Source organism: Paramisgurnus dabryanus, chromosome 5 (genome assembly GCF_030506205.2).
Source record: "Paramisgurnus dabryanus chromosome 5, PD_genome_1.1, whole genome shotgun sequence".
NCBI lineage: Eukaryota > Metazoa > Chordata > Actinopteri > Cypriniformes > Cobitidae > Paramisgurnus > Paramisgurnus dabryanus.
In genome coordinates this window covers 36,201,983-36,225,410 of record NC_133341.1, presented here as the reverse complement: position 1 = coordinate 36,225,410, position 23,428 = coordinate 36,201,983, and the positions used below count along the sequence as shown (strand labels likewise).

Below are 23,428 nucleotides of genomic sequence, written 5' to 3'. Positions count from 1 at the left end.
GACCCAATGTTGGGTTGTTGTTATGCAACCATGGGGTATAATAACCCAGCAGTTGGGTTAAAATAACTCAGCATTGGGTCAATTTTTAACCCAGCATGTGTTCTGTCCAATATTTGAGTGTAGTTTAATTACAGTTACTTCTGATGTAATTGAATGAAATATGGAATGTAGATCGATTATATAAAATACAAAAGTGGATTTAACATCAAAATTTAAAGTCTAATGTTAAAATGCATGTTTTTTATTTATTTATCTAGTGTAGCTTCTCACTTTTAACTGGTTGGTTATTAGCATTAATATTAATATTGGCTGTTTATTAATACTTAAAATGCATATATTAATGCCTGATTTAGCAAAACCTTATTCTGCATCCGTAATCCTACCCAATTCCTACCAAAACTTAAACTTAACAACTACTTTACTAATTATTAATAAGCAATTTAACAATTTGGACCTTAAAAAGTGTGACTAAAATAACTGATCTATACTTTTATATGATTTTGTACAGTAATATAATTACATGATTTAGAAATGTAATTAGTAAATAGTAATTAATTACTTTTTTGAGTAACTTTCCCAACACTACATAAAAGCAAGGGTTAGCAATATTTTGTAGATTTTAACAGAACAAATTAAACTTAAATAAGATGTATAACATAAAACAATGCTTCAATATTTTTGTACAGTACAGTATATACCATTCTCATCATTTGGTTTGCTAGTTTTTTTTTTTACCTTTGGAAAGGATTTAATTTTTTTAGAAAATGTCAACAGTGTTGCAGGTCCAAACTGTGATAAAATATCCCATAGAAAATGTTTCCTGCTATATAATATGTATTTTATAAACATTATTTATTTTACTGAGCAGAGACAGATAGCTACAGTGTGTTCCCTTAAGACACGTGCTTACAAAAAATGGTCTTTCAATAATAAATCTACCCTATACAACGAAGTACACAATGTTAAAAACGCAGGAATAATCAGTATCTTTCAATCTGCTGTGGTCGCTGGGGGGCGTTTTCTGACAAAAAAAACTTGTGTTTTTGAGTGATTACAATGGACATTTCATACTGATCAACTTTACGCGGCATTGCATTCACGATCTGTTATTACACGCTACACTTGCACTATTTTGCCAATGCAATATGTATTTGGCAGCCATGAGCTCAAATACTTAAGTTCTTAAATTCAACTCAGATGAAAACATAGATAAAATGAGTACGCAGTAGGTTACGCATGCTGATTTAAACAATAATGGCAATCTGCTGGCGATAAAGAAAAAACCTGACCCCAATTTTAATTTTATAATAATAAAAAAAATTTAATATATAAATAAATACCACCAACACTAAAGAGATGCAAGCAGAATGTATTGAATGATTTCTCCACACACCAAAAGAAAAGTGTCTCACACTCACGAGATAAACATAGTCAAGTGACACGATCGGGAACCAAATGGCACCTGCTTGCAACACCTTGCATTTGTCCATAAATAATGTTGATTGCCCCTAAAATTGTAAATTGCACAGCATGATAGCGGTAAAAAGCATCGATCTGTTTGTTTGAGTCATATGAACGCAGTTACAGGAGGCGCCATCTGTCTGAAGTGAAAGAGGTTGGGGAAACCTCTTTAAAGCATTCATTATTTCTGCCATTTCACTTATGACGCTGCTCGTGCATGAACGTCACCTGTAAGGTTGTTTGCGTCGTAAATGCACGGCAAAGTCAACTTTATTTGTCCTTTGTGTTAATAATTGTGTGTATGCGCAGGTATACAAATGGATTCTCCGCACGCCAAAGCGTCTGAAATCCATAAAAGATTCATTAGCGCTCTATTCCTGCTCATGTGCTATAAAACATTCATCTCTCTCTCTCTCTCTCTCTCTCTCTCTCTCTCTCTCTCTCTCTCTCTCTCTCTCTCTCTCTCTCTCTCATTTTATTTCAATGAAACAATTTTAAACTAATTTAATTGCAATTACAGTTCGGGCCTAAATGAATTAAACATTCAACAAGTAAGAAGGGGTAGCACCTGAACTCTAATAATGAACAGACAGTAGGCCTCCATTTTTAATATATTTCTGCAATTAAAATGTAATATTTCATTTAATGTTTTAATTATAATTATAAATACAACAATATAACATAACCTTAAAATGTATTACACATTCAGGTACAAAAAGGCACGCTTATCAGTCTCATATCAAAATAAAAACAAACCAACTCTCCCATCTCTCTCGTGCGCGCGCGCACTCTCTCTCTCTCTTCCCTCTCTCTGACTCTACGCGCACGGCGCCACAGCCTCTTTCCGTGTCTTCTGCGCGACTGATCGGACGCTTGGATCACTGGAATACCTGAAGCTGGAAATCGCCTTTTTGGATTCATCCCGACTGTAATTGTATTCCTTTTCCTCTAACTGTTTGAGCTCTTGGCAACCCTCCGGGCTTGTTTGCGATTCACGCTGATCTTTGAGTTTGGATTTTGTACTGCTCCACACATTCCCAAATGACCGAGAGAGGGATCAACGGGGGACTTTGTTCTCCGTCCCGCGCCTGTACGGCGACCGTCGGGTAAAGTTTGAACAACAAGGATGATGGTTCGTTTTCCTTGAGGTTCGCAAAATTGTTTATTCATTTACGACGACGTGGGAAACACCGTCTTCTTCGATCCAACCTTCTACAACCTTATTCTGGGATTATATTTTCTGGATTTACTTATAAACATGAAGGCTTTTATTGTCGAGGGTAAGTCTATAAAAGTTACATTATTGAAATCCATTGTTGTTTAGCTCATAAAATGACCAATTTAGTAAGCCTAACTGTCTGTGGCGCATCCATAAGGTACGCGCATCCCCAAATATTTGGAATGGCTGGGAATGATGCTTGAATTTCGGTAAATATGGGTCTGGACACATATTCAACCAACCCCCCAACTGAGCAACGTATACTGTTTAACATTTCATCCACACTGCCAGCAACACCACAAAACTCGAACCTTTTGGATATAATCACAGAGGCTGTCCGCACGCGATATCTGTGTGTTCGTCTTTCTCGTGCCTAGAACGCTCTATTAGATTATGCTGATTTGATAGAAGGAAGTACAGTTTGTGCTTGGCACGACTCGAGAGAGGGAGTCCGCGGGAATGCTGCTCTATCCCGCCCGGGTGTGTTTCCAAACTCGATCCCAACGCGCTCGTGCAGGGATGCGCGACCTTGGGCGCATTAATCAGGAAGACACGCACACAGTTTATCCAGGGCGGGTTGTGCATGGGGTAGCTTGTCTAGGAGTTTCCTACAAACGACGAAAATAACATTGTTGTTGGTGCGTAACTCATTTGTGGTTTCCTATTTGACAAACTCTTAGACTCCATAAATTGAGACTGGGTATAAACGCAAGCTGACATCCTCACTCATTGACTTTCTTCTGTAGTACGCACTATCTATACTAAGTGCTATTAGATTGAAGTCAATGCCTAACCTATTGGCATTTGGTTCTACTGAGGTTTCATTGAAAAATGCGCTGTCCGTGGTTCTGAAACAAGAGACGACAGCAATCAGAATCAGAGCTGAGATTCCTGTTGTGCTCTGTTCAACCCAAAGAGGACAGCAAAGCTTTATCAGGGCAACACAGACATGGATAAAACACTCCATTGCTGCATGATCCTCCTAATTAGGAATTAACAGTAAACAAGTACTCGGTGTTCATTTAGCCGGTATCAATGAGCAGGTCACAACACGAAAAATCACACCACAGAATCACAAGAGGCTTTGGGGGGGGATATAAAATGCAGAGGTGCTCCACCCTATACAGCATTGAGGAAATCCATTAGGCTTTCCCTTAAAGATAAAAGCAACTCACTGCACAAATCAAATACAAAACTTTCTATTCCTTGCAACAATTTGGATTTTGAATGACACTGCAATGTTTTAGCCATCCAACACCTTACGGTTTGCTCGCAGGTGAAAGGAGGCGGAGCTGCAATGTTGTTTAGATGGCAGATGGATGAATGCTTCTCACTGTTTAGACCCACTGTGTATCCGCGGCCCCTCCTTCCTTGCCGAGCTAACCTGATTGAGCTGAAAATGCATCAAATATTCCATCATAGAGAAAGAGAGAGCCTGAGAAAGAGTGCACTGATGGAAATGCCGGGGTAGAGAGAGAATATGAATGAGATGTCTTCTTTTCCTCGCAGTTTTGTATGTGTACTGATGTTGATGATGATAAATGAGGGATGTGTTTCTTTCTGCCATAGATCCTGCTTTGAGTAAGCCTGAGCAAGGCTATGTTGACTGGTGACAACTCAATGGAAATGCTTTGTCTCTTTCATTTTTAAATTAGACTATTTCTATACTCTCTTATCATCATGCACTGTTTTATAGCAAATTATACTACTGAAGATGGGAAACAACCAAAAACCAAAAGCTAGCACTGAAAAAACACCAAGCTTTCCAAACATTCACACATTTCTGCAATTGATAAAGTAAATATTGTTTTTTAGTATTATCAGTGTGATAATATCAGGTGTGTTATCTATGTCCGGATTGCACTAACAACGCAAAAGGTCATGGATTCAAACCCAGTGAGCATAAATATTCGTAAAAAAAAAACATTTTTAGACCTTGCAACGCACTGTAAGTTGCTTTGGATAAAAGCATCTGCCAAATGCATAAATGCAAATGTGGTTATGCAAACTTTATTTTTTAAGAGATTTAATACGAAAGCTTGAATATGTCCCATTTACTTACACTGAGAGAATATTTCTATTTAAAATGTATTTTATATTTAATCATCATAATATTTGCATGCATAACATGTCCATTCTTGCATCGATGTGCATTTTAAAATTGCATGTTTAATCTTGAAGAGATTAAGAGTCATTTCCCTGTAAGAGGTTTTTGCTTTATTCTCAGAATTTCAATTCAATTAAAATGTATTTAGGCTATATGTCACTTTTCACAATTGGTTTTGCAAAAGCAGCTTTACATGGAATAAAGAAAACACAGAAAAAACACATTAATTTTAATACATGTCGAACATAAGGGTATTATTGCTAATATATTTTCTCATAAAATAAATGTAATACGTAACACTAATAAGCGCCACTAAGGTTGTAATTAGTCCATTTTAAGTTTGTCACACCACAGAAAAATGTACCACCCATCCAAATTTGAATCATAAAAACAGCCAAATATATAAACATTATCAAAATTTGATAAAATAAGCAGCATGATCTCAAATGCTGGGGGCGTGTCCTCTCTCAGCACTAAACCACGCCCACTCGACTTTGAATGAGGCAATGAGAAACTCCCTTTGTGCCACAGAAGTAGCAGCCTTACAATCGCTATTCCAGGAAATGTCTAGAAGAATATTTATATCGCTGTTCTTCACATTGTTTCAGGTATTTTCAAATTAATAAAGAATATTTTAAATGAGTTTGTAAAACCCACGACTCATAATGATTTTAGATTGATAAGGACTTCCTATTGACCAAATGCCATAGTACACGCACAAGCTGTGCATGAAACACAGAATCAATTCAAAATCAATTCTGAATCGATTTCAACGGCATTTTTAATGGGACACGCGATTAATTGTTGCAGCCCTACATGAATCAGTGCATTTCAGGAAAAGAGGAAAATCTGGAGCTACACAAATTAACCGTATGTGGAAAATAATGTGTTTTTTAACCATAAACCACGCAAAGACATTGTATTTTACCAAACACACAAAATAACAATTTTTTTAGCGATGAAATAGGTGCCCTTAAAGATTGTAGCTGGACCATTGAAAGTATTGAAAGTGCACAAAAACTAAGCAATTGTTTACTAATGTCAGCAGTCTCTCAGTAAGCAGTTTTATTTGTAAACATTCCAGTTTTTCTCAGTAAGCCCTTAAAATACATTAAAAACGCTGAACGTACAAAACAACACAGTTCAAATGAGCCATGATAATATCTCACGGTGAGCATCTTGTTGAAAGCATCTTATAAGCTCTCCGTCAGACTGTCACTCTCAACAAGATCCTCTCCAGAACCTCCCCATATTTACACAGACAGCAAACAAGTCATTTCCACTCTAGTCTCCTATTACCAACCAAATGATGAGGGTAATCAGAATACATGGCAGTGAGTTCCTGGCTGACAGAGATCTCTGTTTGGGAGAGGATCGCTCTACTGAGAGGACTCTCTGTTACACAACTTCATCTGCTACACGCAGGTGCACAAGAAAATATCGGCTGCAATGAACTCGAACTAGCTGTGGTCAGCACAATGCTTTGATATTAAACTCTGAGCAAGGAATTGTGTAGTCTGTTTCTTGAAAGGTATATGTTTTGGTCTAGTAGCAGTAGATATGATTGAAATTGCATGTTTAAATTTTACCGTAGTTTTACTCTTTGATATTTTCACATTGTAGATTTCATTTATGTGATATTTAACTCATTCCCCACCAGCCATTTTTTTTTAAAGTCCCCCCAGCATTTTCACAAAATGCCTTCCAGGAAATTTTCTTCTTTAAATATATAAAAAGACAAATATATCAAATGAAAGAACAGACCCTCTGCTTTCAAACAAACAATAAACAAACAAACAAAACATGAAAAAAAAACATTTCATCCTATCTATATTTTTTCTCTGCTTATAAACTTTTAAATATGGGTATTTTTCTTTAAAATATTTTTTAGCAAAATGCTGAAATAATTGCATTTTTGTAAAGGAATTTTGTTAGAGATCAGATTCAGAATGATTATCAAAACATAAACAGAGTTTAAAATTAGTAAACAACGTTTTGGCTTCAGTTTTTTCATAAATTGTGTAAGTGTGCAATCTTGTGGATAATCACGTTATTGTAGATTAATATAAAAATTCATCAGGAACACTTTTTTATGCAAATATTTTCTCTTAATTGACGAGATCACTCGTCAATGGCAGGGAAAGTGTTAAATGTCTGCATACAGGTGTTTATGCAATGCAGTGCAAAAGGTGCATTAGCAGTGTAGGTTGTGGGTTCGAACCCCAGGGTACACAAATGCAGAACTACTGATAAGAAAGAAAATTAAAGCTTGAATGCCCTGTAATTTGTTTGGATAAAAGTGTTTGCTAAAGCATAAATGAAATGCAATAGAAATTTAAAGTATATACAGTGCATAATGTATTTACTTTTATTTAAAATATAATTAAAAAGTGTAAGTAATTAGTTTACTTTAAGGTAAAGTTTTTATTTCTTTGCCATTAGGATCACAAAACTACGGAGCCCCTAAGGGGACATGGAGCAAAAATTAAATAAAGTTTAGTTTCATGTGCTCACGCGAAACTATCGCGTGCTCACGCGAAACTATCGCGTGCTCACGCGAAACTATCGCGTGCTCACGCGAAACTATCGCGTGCTCACGCGAAACTATCGCGTGCTCACGCGAAACTATCGCGTGCTCACGCGAAACTATCGCGTGCTCACGCGAAACTATCGCGTGCTCACGCGAAACTATCGCGTGCTCACGCGAAACTATCGCGCGCACATGATAGTTTCACGTGAGCACGCGAAACTAAACTTAAAAAAAAATTCTGCACATGAAGGTTTTGCGTGAAAAAAAAAGTTTCACATGAAACTGAGCACATGAAAGTTTCACATGAGCACATGAAACTAAACTTTCAATTTTTTTACTTCAATGTCACCTTAGGGGCTCGGTACAAAACAGAATAAATAACAAAAAATAATCATAGTTGTTTCCGAAATCACCTACTTTCATACTATATAAAAGGCGAAAATAAGCATGCGAGCCGAGTACTATGTCCAAATTTATATAATAAAAAGCAGTAAAATGGTTTAAAAGTGCCCGGCTGACCTACTACTTCGGGTAAGATTTTGAAGTGTGCATTTGATGGACACTTTACTATCCCATGAGCCCTTGGGAGAGGAGTCACCCAACGAAGAATAAGAAGCAGTGGCGTCGTCATATTCAAAAATGTCGCAACGCAGTGACACAGCTCTATTTAAGCATATATACCTTAGGGAAAGTTGTTCCTTGTGGTTAAATTGCACTTAACATCATCCATGTTAATGGCTCACTTGTTGTTATGATGACGTATGTCACGTGATGTATAAACATGGCGGATGTAGTATGCCAGCAGTTGGCGGGTTTTGTCCATGTTGAGCGTTTTGGGTGAACTGCTCAGCTTGTCAATGTCACTTCCGGGTGTGCCTCATACATCTTAAAAAGTGAAGCCTCTGTCTCTTGGATCGCCCCCTGGTGGCTGGCTGCAGTACAAGACATAAACCCCACCCTCTCCATGCAAACGAACGGGACTCTGCTCTAAAAAAAAAAAAACTTCCAATAAAAGTTTCCGAAAGATTTTTTTTGGTCCTTTAAGGTAGTTGTTATCACGCTGATATATGTTCAAGTGCTCTTTTTTGTGATAAGTTTCATTTTAGCTAGTCATTTGATGCTATAGAAACGGGGTATGTGGTTATGATTGTGTGGTTGAATTGGGCGCTCGAGCGTTTGGGCAGAAGTTTGATACCACGGCTCCGCCTTTGGATCCACAGACAATTCCTTCTGCGCATGCCTTGGCTCAAAACTGACGTTTTTACGTAACATGGTGGGTACCAGGGTTGGACATTTTTAGCTTCAATTCATTACAATGGAAGGAGACAACGTTGCGTCGTCCATCTTTTTTTTACAGTCTATGGTCACTTTTCATTTTGCCGTTCAATAACAGTGGAGGAGGAGTGGGAGAAATATCACAACAACCAACCGGTGCATCGTTCAACGGCTGATAAACAAAGAAGTATAGCAACAAAAGCACTCAGCTGAAAAAAACTGGCAAGCACCTACAGTCGGTGTCCACTTGGTGTTTTCAGCCATGTTTAAACGCTTTGGTGTGCATGCCCCAACTATATTTACATTATATAGACCGTATGTTATGGTCAACGAGTAGGTACTTCATCTAATTCAGGATGTATCGGATTGTTTTGAACAGTTTTCCCATTGTTTGACTTAACAGATCTCAACTTAGACTCATGGTAATTGCCAGTGTTTCATAACAACAAAAACAAAACGTTTAAACTTTTTAAGGTGAATAAATCTATGGCTGCATTACATGTTTTCTCTGCATAAATATCTGAAATATTTTAAAATAGAAATATGTCACCTTAACTTATTGCAGAAATATTTTAAAACTCACCAGTGTACAGCTGATTTCAAGACTGTTTTGAAGAAAACAAAATGGCCTCTGCACAGAACGCAGCTGCAAGCTCCTCGTGTGTATTTTAGGAGAGAGAGGCTATCAGGGTCAGTGATTTCCCCGTGTTCCTGCCAAAAAACACTTTGAGTGGCGGCTTACATCAAACCGGCTGCTATATTGAATCTTCCTCGAAACAACACAAACACAAGCACCACAGTATCAAGAGTGTTATTATTGAATTGGTATTGTGTAAACAACAAACAATTCCTGCTCTTGAGCTGTGCTGTTGACAGCAATATAAAGCAGGCCATTATCACAGAGATCAGCTCTAATTATTGTGTATGTGTAAACTTGAGTTTGCTCAGTGATGCAGAGTCTGTTGGGGACATGGCAGGACTATCAACAACCCAATGAAGGGAAACACCATCTTATTACGCAAGGAATGATTCATTCAGAGGATAAGAAACAATGGACCATGTATATTCCTGTAGAACATAAACAAATGGGACACAATCTTATGACAATTCGTATGTATTTTACGCATACTTTTTTTTATGATTCGCTTTCGCCACCGTTACGTTGGGGTAAGGGGTGGGGTTTCATAATTGTTTTGTTTCTGATAACGTACCACAGGGATGACGTATTTTTGTAAGCCATCCTGGGAGTTAGCGAGACACTGGTTCCCTTGACTTTTGGATTATCGTTTTTTGTTTAACAAACGTTTATGCCCAACAAGATAATCTCCACAGATAAACACAACTTTTATGAATATTGAAGTCTAAATGCATTTACTAGAAATTAAAAGCTAATCTTACACTGCAAAAAAATTTATTTCAAGAAAAAAATTCTTAGTATATTTGTCCGGTTTTCAGTTAAAATATGTAAAAATTCTTAAATTAAGATGCTTTTTCTTGATTAGAAAAATGACCCAAGAAAATAAGTCTAGTTTTTAGACCAAAAATATCAAATTTAAGTGATTTTTTTGCATAAAACAAGCAAAAAATGTTTTCTTGTATTTAGTGTTTAAGAAAAATGTTCAAGATTTTTTGCTTACCCCATTGGCATATTTTTTTGCTCGTATTATGCACAAAATCTCTTAAATTTGATATTTTTGGTCTAAAAACTAGACTATTTTCTGGGGTCGTTTTGCTCATCAAGAAAAAGCATCTTAATTTAAGATTTTTTTGATATTTTACTGAAAACAAGACAGAAATACTAAGACATTTTTTCTTGAAAATCATTTTTTTGCAGTGTAGGCTACAGTACAAGGGAAGTACATCACAGTTTCTCAACATCAATGTCATCAACACCAAGCTTCAGACAGCAAAAAATGACTTTCTTAGTATTTTTGTCTTGGTTTTAGTAAAAATACTTAAAATTCTTAAATTAAGATGTATTTTCTTGATGAGCAAAAATTACCTTGGAAAATAGGTCTAGCTTTTAGACAAAATATATAAACTTTAAGTAAATTATTGCTTTAAACAAGAAAAAAAACTGCCGATAGAATAAGAAATATTTTTTCTTGAAATAAGCTTACTTTTTTCATAAACATTTATTGAAGAATATTTTCTTATTCCATTTGCAGATTTTTTGGCTTGTTTCAAGCACAAATGTTTGTCTATAAAATTGTCTTAGGTCATTTTGGTCATCAAGAAAATACATCTTGATGTAAGAATTTTTTTTATTTTTACTGAAAACAGGACAAAAATACTAAGTAAAAAAAAGTACTTTTTTTGCCATGTGTGGATGATACTTTGTTGCGAATTGTGCCAATGTTGTGTTGGTTTTGAGATCTTAATGCGTGATGACGTTTCAGGTCCCCGACAATATCTGTAGTCCCATGTAGCAACTTAATAGCAACCAGTAGAGCTGCACGATTAATCAGAAAAACATTGTGTGACGTGTAACAAGGTGGCAGACCTAAGGTGACGGTCAGTTTACTTATAGATTTGGGGCAACAATTTTAAAACAAAAGAGAAAAAAATGAGCGCCATTGCAAAAATCCTGTTGACGATGGTGAGAGTGATGATGCAACAATATTGGTTCCAAAAAAGGTCAGCAAAAACCTCTGTATCCCTTCCACAAGTAAGGGCCCTTTTAAAAACAAGTTAAAGCTTTAAAAAGAGTGGGTGTATTACTAGCGTGTTTTATGTCGTAGGATAAAACGTGGAAATATCTTGAGCTTATGTTTACACAACACCTTAGTAAAATATTGAAAAACAGTGGTGTTTTCCTTTAAATATGTTCTTACCTCAACTTAGAAAAATTTAAACATACCTATCTTTTATCAATGCGTGCACTTTATCTTTGCACAGCGCGACGTTACTGTGTTAGCATTTAACTGCAAAATGTGCTAAAACATTTCACTGTTAATCCTTTTTTTTTAATCGCCACCTTTAAATAGGGAAAATGTGGAAGTGTTTGGTGGCTTCTAAATTCATCCCTGTTTGGATCCTAAGGAATGAATGGGGCTAAGCTAATACTAACACATTCACAACGTGCTTTAAAAGTGCACCCATTTAAAAAAGATAAGTATGTATTAACTCATCTAAGTTGAGGTAAGAACATAGTAAAATATTGAAAAACGCTGGTGTTTTCTTTTAAGGAGTTAAATCAAAACCTCATTGAAAAAACCCTATAGATTTTAGGACAATGGAACCGGAAGTGCTAAAAATCTTGCTTCCGAGATTGGCCTTCAAAAATACTTCATTCCTGCGGCACTCTATAATTGTATGTTGTGCATGATTCAGGTTGAATTTATACTATACTAATCAGCTAAAATACATATGAATTTCGGTAAGATCTGAAAAAAAAATCGCAATGAAGATCTCCTTAACTCTTTCCCCGCCATTGACGAATTATCTCGTCAATTAAGACAAAACGCTTCCCTGCCAATGACGCTTCCCTGATGGGTTTTTATAGTAATCTTAAATTTTGCTATTATCCACTAGGTGGCGCTCTTACCCAATTTATAAAAAACTAAAGCATCAACTAACTCAACAACATTGTAAACTGTTTATGTTTTGAACATTGTTCTGAATCTGATCTCTAACAAAAGTCCTTTACAAAAATGCAATTATTTCAGCTTTTTGCTCAAATATTTGTATTTTTTAAGAAATATTTGAGAGGTGATAAAAAGAGAACCAATGACATAGCTTTTTTTCGGTTTTGTTGGTTTGTTTGAAGCAGAAATGTTCCTTCATTTGATATATTGTATGTTTTTATATTTAAAGAAGAAAGGTTTCCTTTTGTCTTTTTCTTAGAGCGTTTTGATCGAGTGTTGATCGAATGAAAACTTTTGACCAAACTGCGGAGAAAAAGACTCTTGCGATTTCCTGTCTCCTCTAGAGCTTCGGAGAACAATAGCTGCGTTTCCATACCCTTCAAATTGTACAAATTGAAGTAACAAATTAAAAATGCGCCCATTAGAAAGAACAGCAATTTTGGATAAACTCTTATATATATCGCAAACCCTCAGAATATACTGTACATTTACAGGTCACCTGACATGCGAAAAAGTCACATGATCATTCTTTAAATATGGCGGGATAAGTTTGATTGGAGGAAAAGACAGAGAAAGTGTGGTCAACTTCATGCGGCTTCGCAAGAACTGACAAGCGCATGACATCAAAATACAGCGAGAGCGATTCGGGAACCAACTGCTCTGTATGCTTTCGAGTCGCTTTTGCGATATTTTTATGTCATGCGCATGTCAGTCTACACAGCGCCATGTGACGCCTAACACACCCGCCGCCGTGCAAATCCCCGCCATGCAAATCTGTAATATAAATGCAGCTAATGTCTCACAACGTCTGCAACCATGGAGATTTAATATGATCTCAAACATTTCTTATCACGTTACTTCAAAATCTAATGATTTATAGTACTGTACTGTACAGTAACTGAGATATCTATAAGATCTCTGAGCTGAGAAACAGAAACCATTAGACATTTCCTGTGTGTTTGTCTTTGACACATTACCGTACAGTATATGACTATATGGCTGCCAGGATGTAGGAAACCACAAGAACACTGAAAATATAAGCTAACCATATGCATTTTGGGTTTAAAACTGGGCTGTCCAATCTATATGTGGCTGATGTCATGTTATGCAACATTGGTGAATTCACATTTGCACTTTCAATATTAAATTATTTCAGTGCGTACAGCATGACAACTAATGCAGAATACAGGCGTAGTGAGAGATATCCTCTCTCTCTTTCGAGGAAAGCTCTGGAGAATGGTACAACCTCATCAGATTCCTCTAAATGAACTGAATCCACAGCGATAAGTTCATTTACCAAACTCATTTCACATACGGCTGCATCAGGCAAGCTGTTTGTTCAACTGACTGACCAAACGGCATCAATTGAGTGACCTTTTACTAAAAGACTTTCATGATACTTGCAATAGACCGGTAACATGGAATGTCTTGCATTTGAACAAATGTAGATATTGCTGAATTCACAGTTATTCTTTGTAAAATAAGCCATAAAATGGTGTTACTGACTGCTACAGCTGTTGGCTTATGAAAGCGTTTGACTACTAAAATGCTTTGAGTCTTAGAATGCAGTGAAATTAACTTACAGATTTTGGGCCCTATTTTAATGAAGCATGAGCGCATTGTCTAAAGTACACATAGCCCAGTCTTGTCCGAATCCACTTTTGTTAATTTAACATCGGGAAAAATGGTTTGTGCCCCAAGCACATAGTTCAAAACGGTTCTTATTCTCGTAATGAATAATGGGTGTGTTTTCAGCGCAATAAATCAATGAGAGTCTCAGCTCTCATCCCCTTTAAAAGCCAGTTGGGCTCGTGCCACGCCGATTCCCTATTTAGATAACAGAATTTATAAACTGAAAAACTAAGCAGAGGAAGAAGACCACCAGCTTAAGATTGATGTAAAAAATTGCGTTGTTTTCATTTGTATTGAAATTGTTATTTTTTGTATTCAAACCTTTAAAAGTCATTTTCTTTCAGTTATGGATGTAAAATAAGCAGGTTTTTAATTGATGTAATTATATGGACAGCCTACACGATCTCAAAGAATAATTTACAAATATGCGAAAAAAAAAAGGTTTAGGTACTCTAAAAAAAAAAAGGTTTAGGTACTCTAAAAATACTTTATTTGTAACAAACAGGAGATTAAAAAAATGTACAAACTTGTGGAGATGTTTTAGCACTCGGACAGACAGGGTCGTGAAAGTTTTGAAAAGCATTGCTTCTAATCTCATATCCAGAGGTACAAAGTCATCATATATTGTACAATAAATCCATGGGGTAGCATTAATTTTTTTTTTAAATAGATGCATTTGCATTTGTTTAAAGAAAAACATTCTAGACTCAATAATAATCATTTACATTTTAATCCTTTAATTTTTCATATTTTATTTTCGTTTGTGTGCTGCTGCGTATCCATGTGTGTGAAAAGCAAACACGCATTGTCGTCCCGTTTATAGACGCATTTTACTAACGCACTCATTAAATAACAAAAACAATTTTGACTTTAGACCAGGTTTTAGTTGGTCAATGGCGTAGTCTATTTTAGTTGCCTCAAAATAGCAACGCGCCAACAATGCGCCTGAACACACCTCGATTTTTAAATGCATTTGCTATTTAAACAATGTGGCGCTAAACGTAAAAATGATAATTGTAATTGTAAAAGGGGGATCCCATCTAAGAATTTCGCAATCTGCACGTTTTTTTTTCTGTTTACACGTTCGCTGGTCATATCTGATCTGTGCCAAAATCTAAATTGAGTCACTTCAAACATGCAGTGTAAATGCGGCATTAGACGTGAGTTTCGTGACAGCAAAGTAAAAAATAAAAGTTGGATCAACATAAAAAACTAGTAACGTACAAATTTGTCACTTTAAATGTTTAAATATTTTAGGAGGTACCAATTGAAGTATTTTATTAAGTTGATCCAACTTTTACTTTTTACAGTGTAATCGTGACACAAAAGAACCAATGATCATCTTACGTAACGACATAGATCCGACGTGCCTCTGTTTTTAACTAGATGCGTTTACATTCAAACACAACGTATCTATTGCTAAATACGCTTAAAATACAAACCATTTTTTTCACAAACGTATCGTTTCGCTAAGAGGTAGACACAAGGATTAGTTGAGTTTATCTCGGACAACCACCTCTTTCTCCCATTCAAAACAAACACATAACACTTTAATCGAACAAGAGAGCCCACTCTTCTCTTTCAAGCTGCTGTCGTGTTCCCGGGCAAAGATTAATTAACGGTTATTCAACCTTTCTTTTCTCATTATACTTCCCAAATATGAATACTATGGCTAGCGACCATTTTTAGTGAACACGTGGCCATGGTAATGAAACATTTATCCTTTAATCTGGAAAGGAGAGGCTTCTGTGAGTAGCTGAATAGAGTTCGTGATAGATGGGCTGGTAAATAGTTAATTAGGCGGGGCACAGGACGCCCTTAAATTAGGTGCACGACTGGAGCTTTTTGTCTGGACTATAAGTCACTGTCGGCCTTCTTCTCGATACCGTCTTAGTTTTTCCTCTTTGCACGTCTTTGTTTGGCCCTCTCCACCTCCACACTCCGGCTTTATCTCTCTGTTATCACTCAGACAGCCATGATTTCTCAGACCTTTACACTACAGATCCATTAGTGGCAATCTTTTAGCATCATCTCTTAGAAATCAGCACAATTAGACTGCGAGAGCCACGCAGCCCTGGATTCAAGCGCTGACAGAAGTCCTATACGATATAGATTTCTTCTTCTGCTTTGAATCATGGCTTTTAGAGAAAGCCACAATTTTTGTACTTTCTGTTATGCAGGTCAGAATGACATTTATTTAGGCAATAACACGTCCGATAATTGGTCGGTGGAAAACAAACATGATCTGGGTTTTTAAAGGGGTCATATGATGTGATTTCATGTTTTCCTTTGTCCATAAAGTTGCAAAGATTGAAAAGTCTCAACCCAAAGTGATATTTTTTTTAAAAAGTTAATCAACGCCTCCCCTAAATGCCTCATTCAAACACGACTCCACACATCTACGTCACTGTTTGAAAGATTTGCATAACACCGCTCAAATGTATGTATACGCAAAGAAAGAATACTTAAACTTTTATTATTGCTTTTGTTGTTTTAGTTTGTATTATTTTATTGTATTCTAACGTTTATTGTTGCCGCCGCCACCATGCCGTGAAGATGCTGTGCTTTGGAAGATGATATTCCAAATATGGTTAGGGAACAGATAGCTGGCCAATCAGAGGACACCACACTTTTCAGAACGATGAACTTTGTAATAATCGGCGCATTTCTGAAAAGTGGGGCATAAAGGAGCAACAATAATGTAAGCTATTTGGAAAATGTTTTTTGAACCTTAAACCGCATTAAACACATTGCATTACAGTAATACACAAAATAATGTTATTTTTAGCGTCATGCGACCCCTTTAAGAAATTCTGATGAGTTTTTACAATCATTTGTAGTTGTATAATACATGAAAAATATCTATTTAATACTTCAGTTGTTTCTTCTACACAATAATGAAGTTAATACATCAATGAAACTGGAATATACAAACAGTCAAGACCACTATTGTGTCTCCTGAGCTATAAACAAACAACTTATGAGCATTAAACATTCACTCGGGGATTGTTATTAGTGACCTAATGAATATAATTTAAAGAAACTATTAACCTGGACCTCAAGGGTCCAATGGAGGTAAAGGCATAATCAAATATAAATGTTTTACATAAGACTTCAGCTGCGTTTCCATTAAAGATTTGCACAAAATTTTAGTCTTATTTTCTAAATGTCGGCAAAAAACGATTGTGTAATTACAACTTTTTCATTAACCGATTTTATGCGACTAAAATATAATTTTGTTCTCTCACATTAAGTTATTTCAAAAACATGGCTTAAAGTGTGTTTGACTATATACAACACTGTGGAGACCGACATACGGATGACATCAAAATACAGTGAGAGCGACTCGAAAGCACACAGAGCAGTCGACTCCCGAATCGCTTTTGCAGTATTTTGCTGCAGAGCCGGCCCTAGACCTTCGGGGGCCCTAAGCACAATTTGGTCGGGGGCCCATTTGACCGACATATGGATGACATCAAAATACAGTGAGAGCGACTCGAAAGCACACAGAGCAATCGACTCCCGATTCGCTTTTGCTGCAGAGCCGGCCCTAGACCTTCAGGGGCCCTAAGCACAATTTGGTCGGGGGCCCATTTGACCGACATATGGATGACATCAAAATACAGTGAGAGCGACTCGAAAGCACACAGAGCAGTCGACTCCCGAATCGCTTTTGCAGTATTTTGCTGCAGAGCCGGCCCTAGACCTTCGGGGGCCCTAAGCACAATTTGGTCAGGGGCCCATTTGACCGACATACGGATGACATCAAAATACAGTGAGAGCAACTCAAAATCACACAGAGCAGTCGACTCCCGAATCGCTTTTGCAGTATTTTGCTGCAGAGCCAGCCCTAGACCTTCGGGGGCCCTAAGCACAATTTGGTCAGGGGCCCATTTGACCGACATATGGATGACATCAAAATACAGTGAGAGCGACTCGAAAGCACACAGAGCAGTCGACTCCCGAATCGATTTTGCGGTATTTTGCTGCAGAGCCGGCCCTAGACCTTCAGGGGCCCTAAGCACAATTTGGTCGGGGGCCCATTTGACCGACATACGGATGACATCAAAATACAGTGAGAGCGACTCAAAAGCACACAGAGCAGTCGACTCCCGAATCGCTTTTGCAGTATTTTGCTGCAGAGCCAGCCCTAGACCTTCGGGGGCCCTAAGCACAATTTGGTCAGGGGCCCATTTGACCGACATATGGATGACATCAAAATACAGTGAGAGCGACTCGAAAGCACACAGAGCAGTCGACTCCCGAATCGCTTTTGCGGTATTTTGCTGCAGAGCCGGCCCTAGACCTTCAGGGGCCCTAAGCACAATTTGGTCGGGGGCCCATTTGACCGACATACGGATGACATCAAAATACAGTGAGAGCGACTCGAAAGCACACAGATCAGTCGACTCCCGATTCGCTTTTGCGGTATTTTGCTGCAGAGCCGGCCCTAGACCTTCAGGGGCCCTAAGCACAATTTGGTCGGGGGCCCATTTGACCGACATACGGATGACATCAAAATACAGTGAGAGCGACTCAAAAGCACACAGAGCAGTCGACTCCCGAATCGCTTTTGCAGTATTTTTCTGCAGAGCCAGCCCTAGACCTTCGGGGGCCCTAAGCACAATTTGGTCAGGGGCCCATTTGACCGACATATGGATGACATCAAAATACAGTGAGAGCGACTCGAAAGCACACAGAGCAATCGACTCCCGATTCGCTTTTGCAGTATTTTGCTGCAGAGCCGGCCCTAGACCTTCGGGGGCCCTAAGCACAATTTGGTCGGGGGCCCATTTGACCGACATATGGATGACATCAAAATACATTGAGAGCGACTCGAAAGCACACAGAGCAGTCGACTCCCGATTCGCTTTTGCGGTATTTTGCTGCAGAGCCGGCCCTAGACCTTCGGGGGCCCTAAGCACAATTTGGTAGGGAGCCCATTTGACCGTTTTAAGTAAGGCCTAAAGAAAATAAATGACTACCTTATAATTATACTGTATATCTAATATGTTATTTTTTTATTTTGTCTATTAAATTATGTTTTAATTATTCTATGTATACTGTATGTTAATTATCTTTTTTACGCTGCTGGTCCTGAGTACGTATTTCGTTCTTATGTGGCAACATGTAGCCTACAGAATGACAATAAAAGACCTTGGGGTGGTCCCGGACAGGGATTATCTTAAGCCAGGACTCGGCCTTAGTTTAATTAGAAAACATAACTAATTTTAACAAACATGCCTTACTAAAAACATTATTTGTGTGCATTTTGAGGCAAAACAAAGGGCAATTTTCTGGAAGGCATTTTGTGAAAATCACATAAAAATTATTTAAAACTAAAAAAAAAAAAACTGGTGGGAAAAGAGATGATCATGTGACTTTTACGCACATCAGGTGACCTGTAAATGTGAAAATGTGTGATAAATTCCTTTTTCGAAGTGCCTGAAAAACCACCTAACCTGAGCATGAAAACACTGGCTGCATTTTCAATTTATGTGTTTCAATTTGCACAATCTGAAGGGTATTGGAAACGCAGCTAATCACTGCTATTGAAATTCCTTTCGGTATCTTTAATTTGACTTCTGTGTAAACTTAAATAGTTGAACAACACTTTGGACAAAAAGTGCATGTGTTTATCTCCCTTTAGCTTATTTTTCTTTCTTCAGGGAAAGTGTATCTGTGTTTAGGGAGGAACAAAAAGTCCTCCAAAAGGTTCTTTGGAGAAATAAGGTCTTTTAAACAGAATTATTAGGGAACAACAACAAAACACTGACATTCCATTTACGCCGCTGCTTATTAAAATTTCAGAAGTGCGAGGATTGCTCCTCTTAGACGTTTTTCTCTGCTGAGAAAAGAAAAATCAATGAGCGAGAATAGAAAAAAGAAACACAGACGGATAGACAGACATCTGGCTAGAGAAAGAAACAAAGGCACAAAGTGAATGGTTGATATACCCACAGGAACAACCCTATAATGCAATGAAAAGGCAAAGCTTGTAAAGTGTAAAGCATGCTCTGTAAAGTGAAAAATAGCTTATATTTCATCATAAGCTCATAAGCCTAGTTTGAAATGAGAAATGTGTCTGCATTAAGAGTCTTGCCTGCACGGAAAGAGATATTTAGATTGTCATCCGTCTGCTTGGAGACGACTAAAAGTTGGTAGATGAGAAGGCCAAAACCGACAGTGAAAAACGTTTCGAATGTTTGAGCGAATCCAAGCAAATGACTTTCTTACAGCATCAAACACATGATTACAGCGATAACGACCTTACCAGAACAAATGGCGTCTTTGTTATGGGTGATTTTTTATGTGCTGTACACAGTGTGAATGGGGTTTATGGGGGAATGAATACGATGCACTCGATGCAGATGTTGTGATGCATGATAATGGAGTTTTCTAGGCCGTTCCACTGTAGATTTATTAGGCTGGAGCGAAAATCAAACACTACGGTTCAAACAACTTTTGAACAATTGTATGGTAGTAGAGAGGCTTATTATATAATGCTTATATGATTATAAAAGCATAAGCAAATGTTGCCCATGCAGAATTGACTTTCAAGGACTTTCCAGGTCCAATACCCTCAAATTCAAGAACTAAATGTGGGGAAAGATTTCATGTGAGAGCAAGGTTACATCGTGTTACCTTTTAAGATACATTGTTACAGTTCCTTTCGAGGGAACTCGCGCTGCATCACTGCGGTGACACTTTGGGGACGCCTCCAGGGGTAAGTGCATCTGAAAGTGTATATCAAATTCAATGGTGAGGCATTACGACAAAAACAGGGTGACGCGGGAGCCAGAAAGTATATTTATTGCCAAAGACGGTGTTACAGGGAGGCAGGAAGTATGGCAAGGGAGACGCAGCGTCTCGTTCCCAACAGTTACATAACCTGAGACATTTTCATTTGTCAAACGCAACTATGCAAAAAAGTATTTTTGTATGAATCAACATATAAATACAGAAGATAAAAGCATTTAAAAGTGAACAGTTTAGCACGTGTGCTTAAAAAGGCTTGTTTTTTCATGATATTATCTTACACTACACAGGGAATAATATGGATATTTTTCCCAGAAAACTTTGCGTAACATAGATTCAAGCACTTTCCATGACCTACAGCTATGTATGTATATTTTCAAAAACTTCCCAGGGCCTTGAATTTTACCCCAGATTCACAAACTTTTCAAGGACCCGTGGGAACCCTGACCAAATTCATATCTCTGTAATTTTGAAATGAATGTCGATATCTCAGAATTTTCTACAAATGTTAACATGCAAGTCAAAGAATGATGCGAGATGTAACAATCACCTTTATTAAAACAGATAGTGAAAAAAATCAAGCACAGGAGTTTCCATCCTTCTGCGGCAAAGAAAGTGGGTCATATCACAACATATGAATACAGACGCGTTGTCTCATCCTTTATCCCACTGGGAAAAAAACACTGATGTATTACCAAAACTTGATAGCAGTTGCTAAGGTATACTGTGTAGTTGCTAGGGTGTTTGATTTCTATGCTAGGTGTTTACTTGGGTGTTTGAATGGTGGCCCAAGAGCCAGAGTCTAATATTTTATCCCTATGCGATAGCTGTAGTTTAGCTGGTAGAGCATTGCATTAGCAGTGCAATAGGTTGTGGGTTTGATTGCCAGTGAACACACGTACTGAAAACAATGCATAGCTTGAATGCACTGTTTGTTGGTTTGGATTAAAGCATCTGCCAAATATGTAAATGCCTTTTTGGGGCATTTTTTTTTCACCAGGGGACCATTAGCAAGAAAAATTATTTGTAATGGGAAAGCTCTCATTAATCTAAGGTATCTTTCATGTCCTGAGCTCAAACTCTGTGGGATGAGACATGCATTTGTTAAAAGTCCTAACCTTGACCACACTACTCTTAAAAATAAAGGTGCTTTACCATTAACCACCCAGTAAAATTAAAAAAAAAAAAAAAAAAAAAGTTATCCAAATCTTGTAAAAACAGGCAGGGTTCACTGCTCTCAAAATGCGAGGGGCGGGTCTGCTGTTAGCACTAAACCACGCCCACTCACGGGAAAGTTGCCGTCTCTCTTAAAAAAGGGGACAGAGAATGAAAAACCATTTATACCTTGTCTTTGTTGAATAATGGTAGTCTACCCGCATTCACGAACATACAAAAAGTGCTTAACATGCTAAACATCTCAGTCTCATAGAAATTCCTCTTTTAGAAATGTCAGCCAGAAAACGGCCCAATCTGAAAAACTGATGCTTATGACATCACAGGCATCTCCCTGCCCCTCCACTTTAAAATAATGGGCTACATTTTTTGAGTGGCAGCAAAGTCAGCCAATCAGTAATGAGATTGCAAGTTAAGCCAGTAGGGGGAGCCAAATAGGTGCAAAACCACTTGTTTAAAACCCCCCACTCTAATAGAGCAATCTGAGAGAGGGTTTTAGGAAGCTTCTAATGCATTACAGACCCAAACAATTTTTTTTTTTGTCTACATGTCACATCACAGAACAAGGATAAATACCCCGTTCAATCATTCTATGTCACCTTTAAATATCGCTACAACCTGAATGGATGTTTTTGATTGTGTTAGGGGCGGAGCCATGTTCAGTGGCTCCAGTGCATCATCGAGCCACTGTTTTAGCCCCGCCCAAATAATACTGAACACAGAAATGTGGAAAAACTCAGTTCACAATTCAGTACTACATAGTTCACAGTCTTTGTATCATTTATAATGTGTTTGGTAACAACTATCTGAAATGATTTTAAAGGTTCTTGGAACCACTCAGCCAAAAATGGTACACAAATGACATCATGAAGCACCTTTATTTAGACAGTATGAGCTGTACTGTATAAACAGTGATGTTCGCCTTTCAATATTACAATACTGACTTCATAGGAATCACAGCAAGACAAATCACAAATACTTCTACTACAAATATAATTATATCTGGTTAATACTCATTTAGAATGCAGGGTTAAATCTTGGGAATACAACTAGACTAAAATTATAACCAAACCTACAGTAGCAAATAAAAATGCAACAGTTCAGTAGACGGCACAGTGGAAAAGTCGTCTGCTGTCAACATCCTTAAGCTAAGAAAAGCCTTGACAATGTACAGACTCAGTGAACACGGCCTCACCATAGAAACAGGCACAGGTACAGACAGATCCGGACGGGCCGTGCTCTCACTGCACACGAAATGAGTTCAAAACAGAAGTAGATTTCCTGACCTCCTGCCCTAACCACACACAAATTAAAGACACCGTTTCACAGTTGGAGAGCACTAGACAGGATTTCCTGGAAGTCTGCATTCCTGGAAGGACAAAATGATCTGATAAAACTGATTAAATACATTTTTGTAATCCTTAGCTGTTTTTTTAAATAAGTACAAATATTATAGGGCTGGCCAATATATTTCTAAATTTCGGCCAATATAAATCCGATAATGGTATAAGTGTTAAAAAAGACTTGGAATAAACTTAATAAAATGCCAACAATTAATGTCTGTACCTACAAACTTCGAAATAAATTAATTTGCCATGCATGTAGCCTTCTCATATAAAACAATATAATATTTAATATATATATATATATATATATATATATATATATATATATATATATATATA

General features: G+C 37.5%; 1 protein-coding gene and 1 long non-coding RNA gene across 2 annotated transcripts in view; one reads left to right on the top strand and one right to left on the bottom strand.

Moving 5' to 3' along the window:
• Window positions 1–2,288: 2,288 nt before the first annotated feature.
• rtn4r (reticulon 4 receptor) overlaps window positions 2,289–23,428 on the top strand; it is a 106,792-nt gene continuing 85,652 nt past the window's right edge. The window contains exon 1 of the mRNA XM_065250949.2: window positions 2,289–2,741. Coding sequence (XP_065107021.1) covers window positions 2,720–2,741 — 22 coding nt within the window. The 5' untranslated portion in view covers window positions 2,289–2,719. The remainder of the gene's footprint in view (window positions 2,742–23,428) is intronic.
• Window positions 22,621–23,428, bottom strand: part of LOC135732696 (uncharacterized) — a 104,188-nt gene continuing 103,380 nt past the window's right edge. The window contains exon 4 of the long non-coding RNA XR_010526797.2: window positions 22,621–23,112. This is a non-coding gene — a long non-coding RNA (uncharacterized lncRNA). The remainder of the gene's footprint in view (window positions 23,113–23,428) is intronic.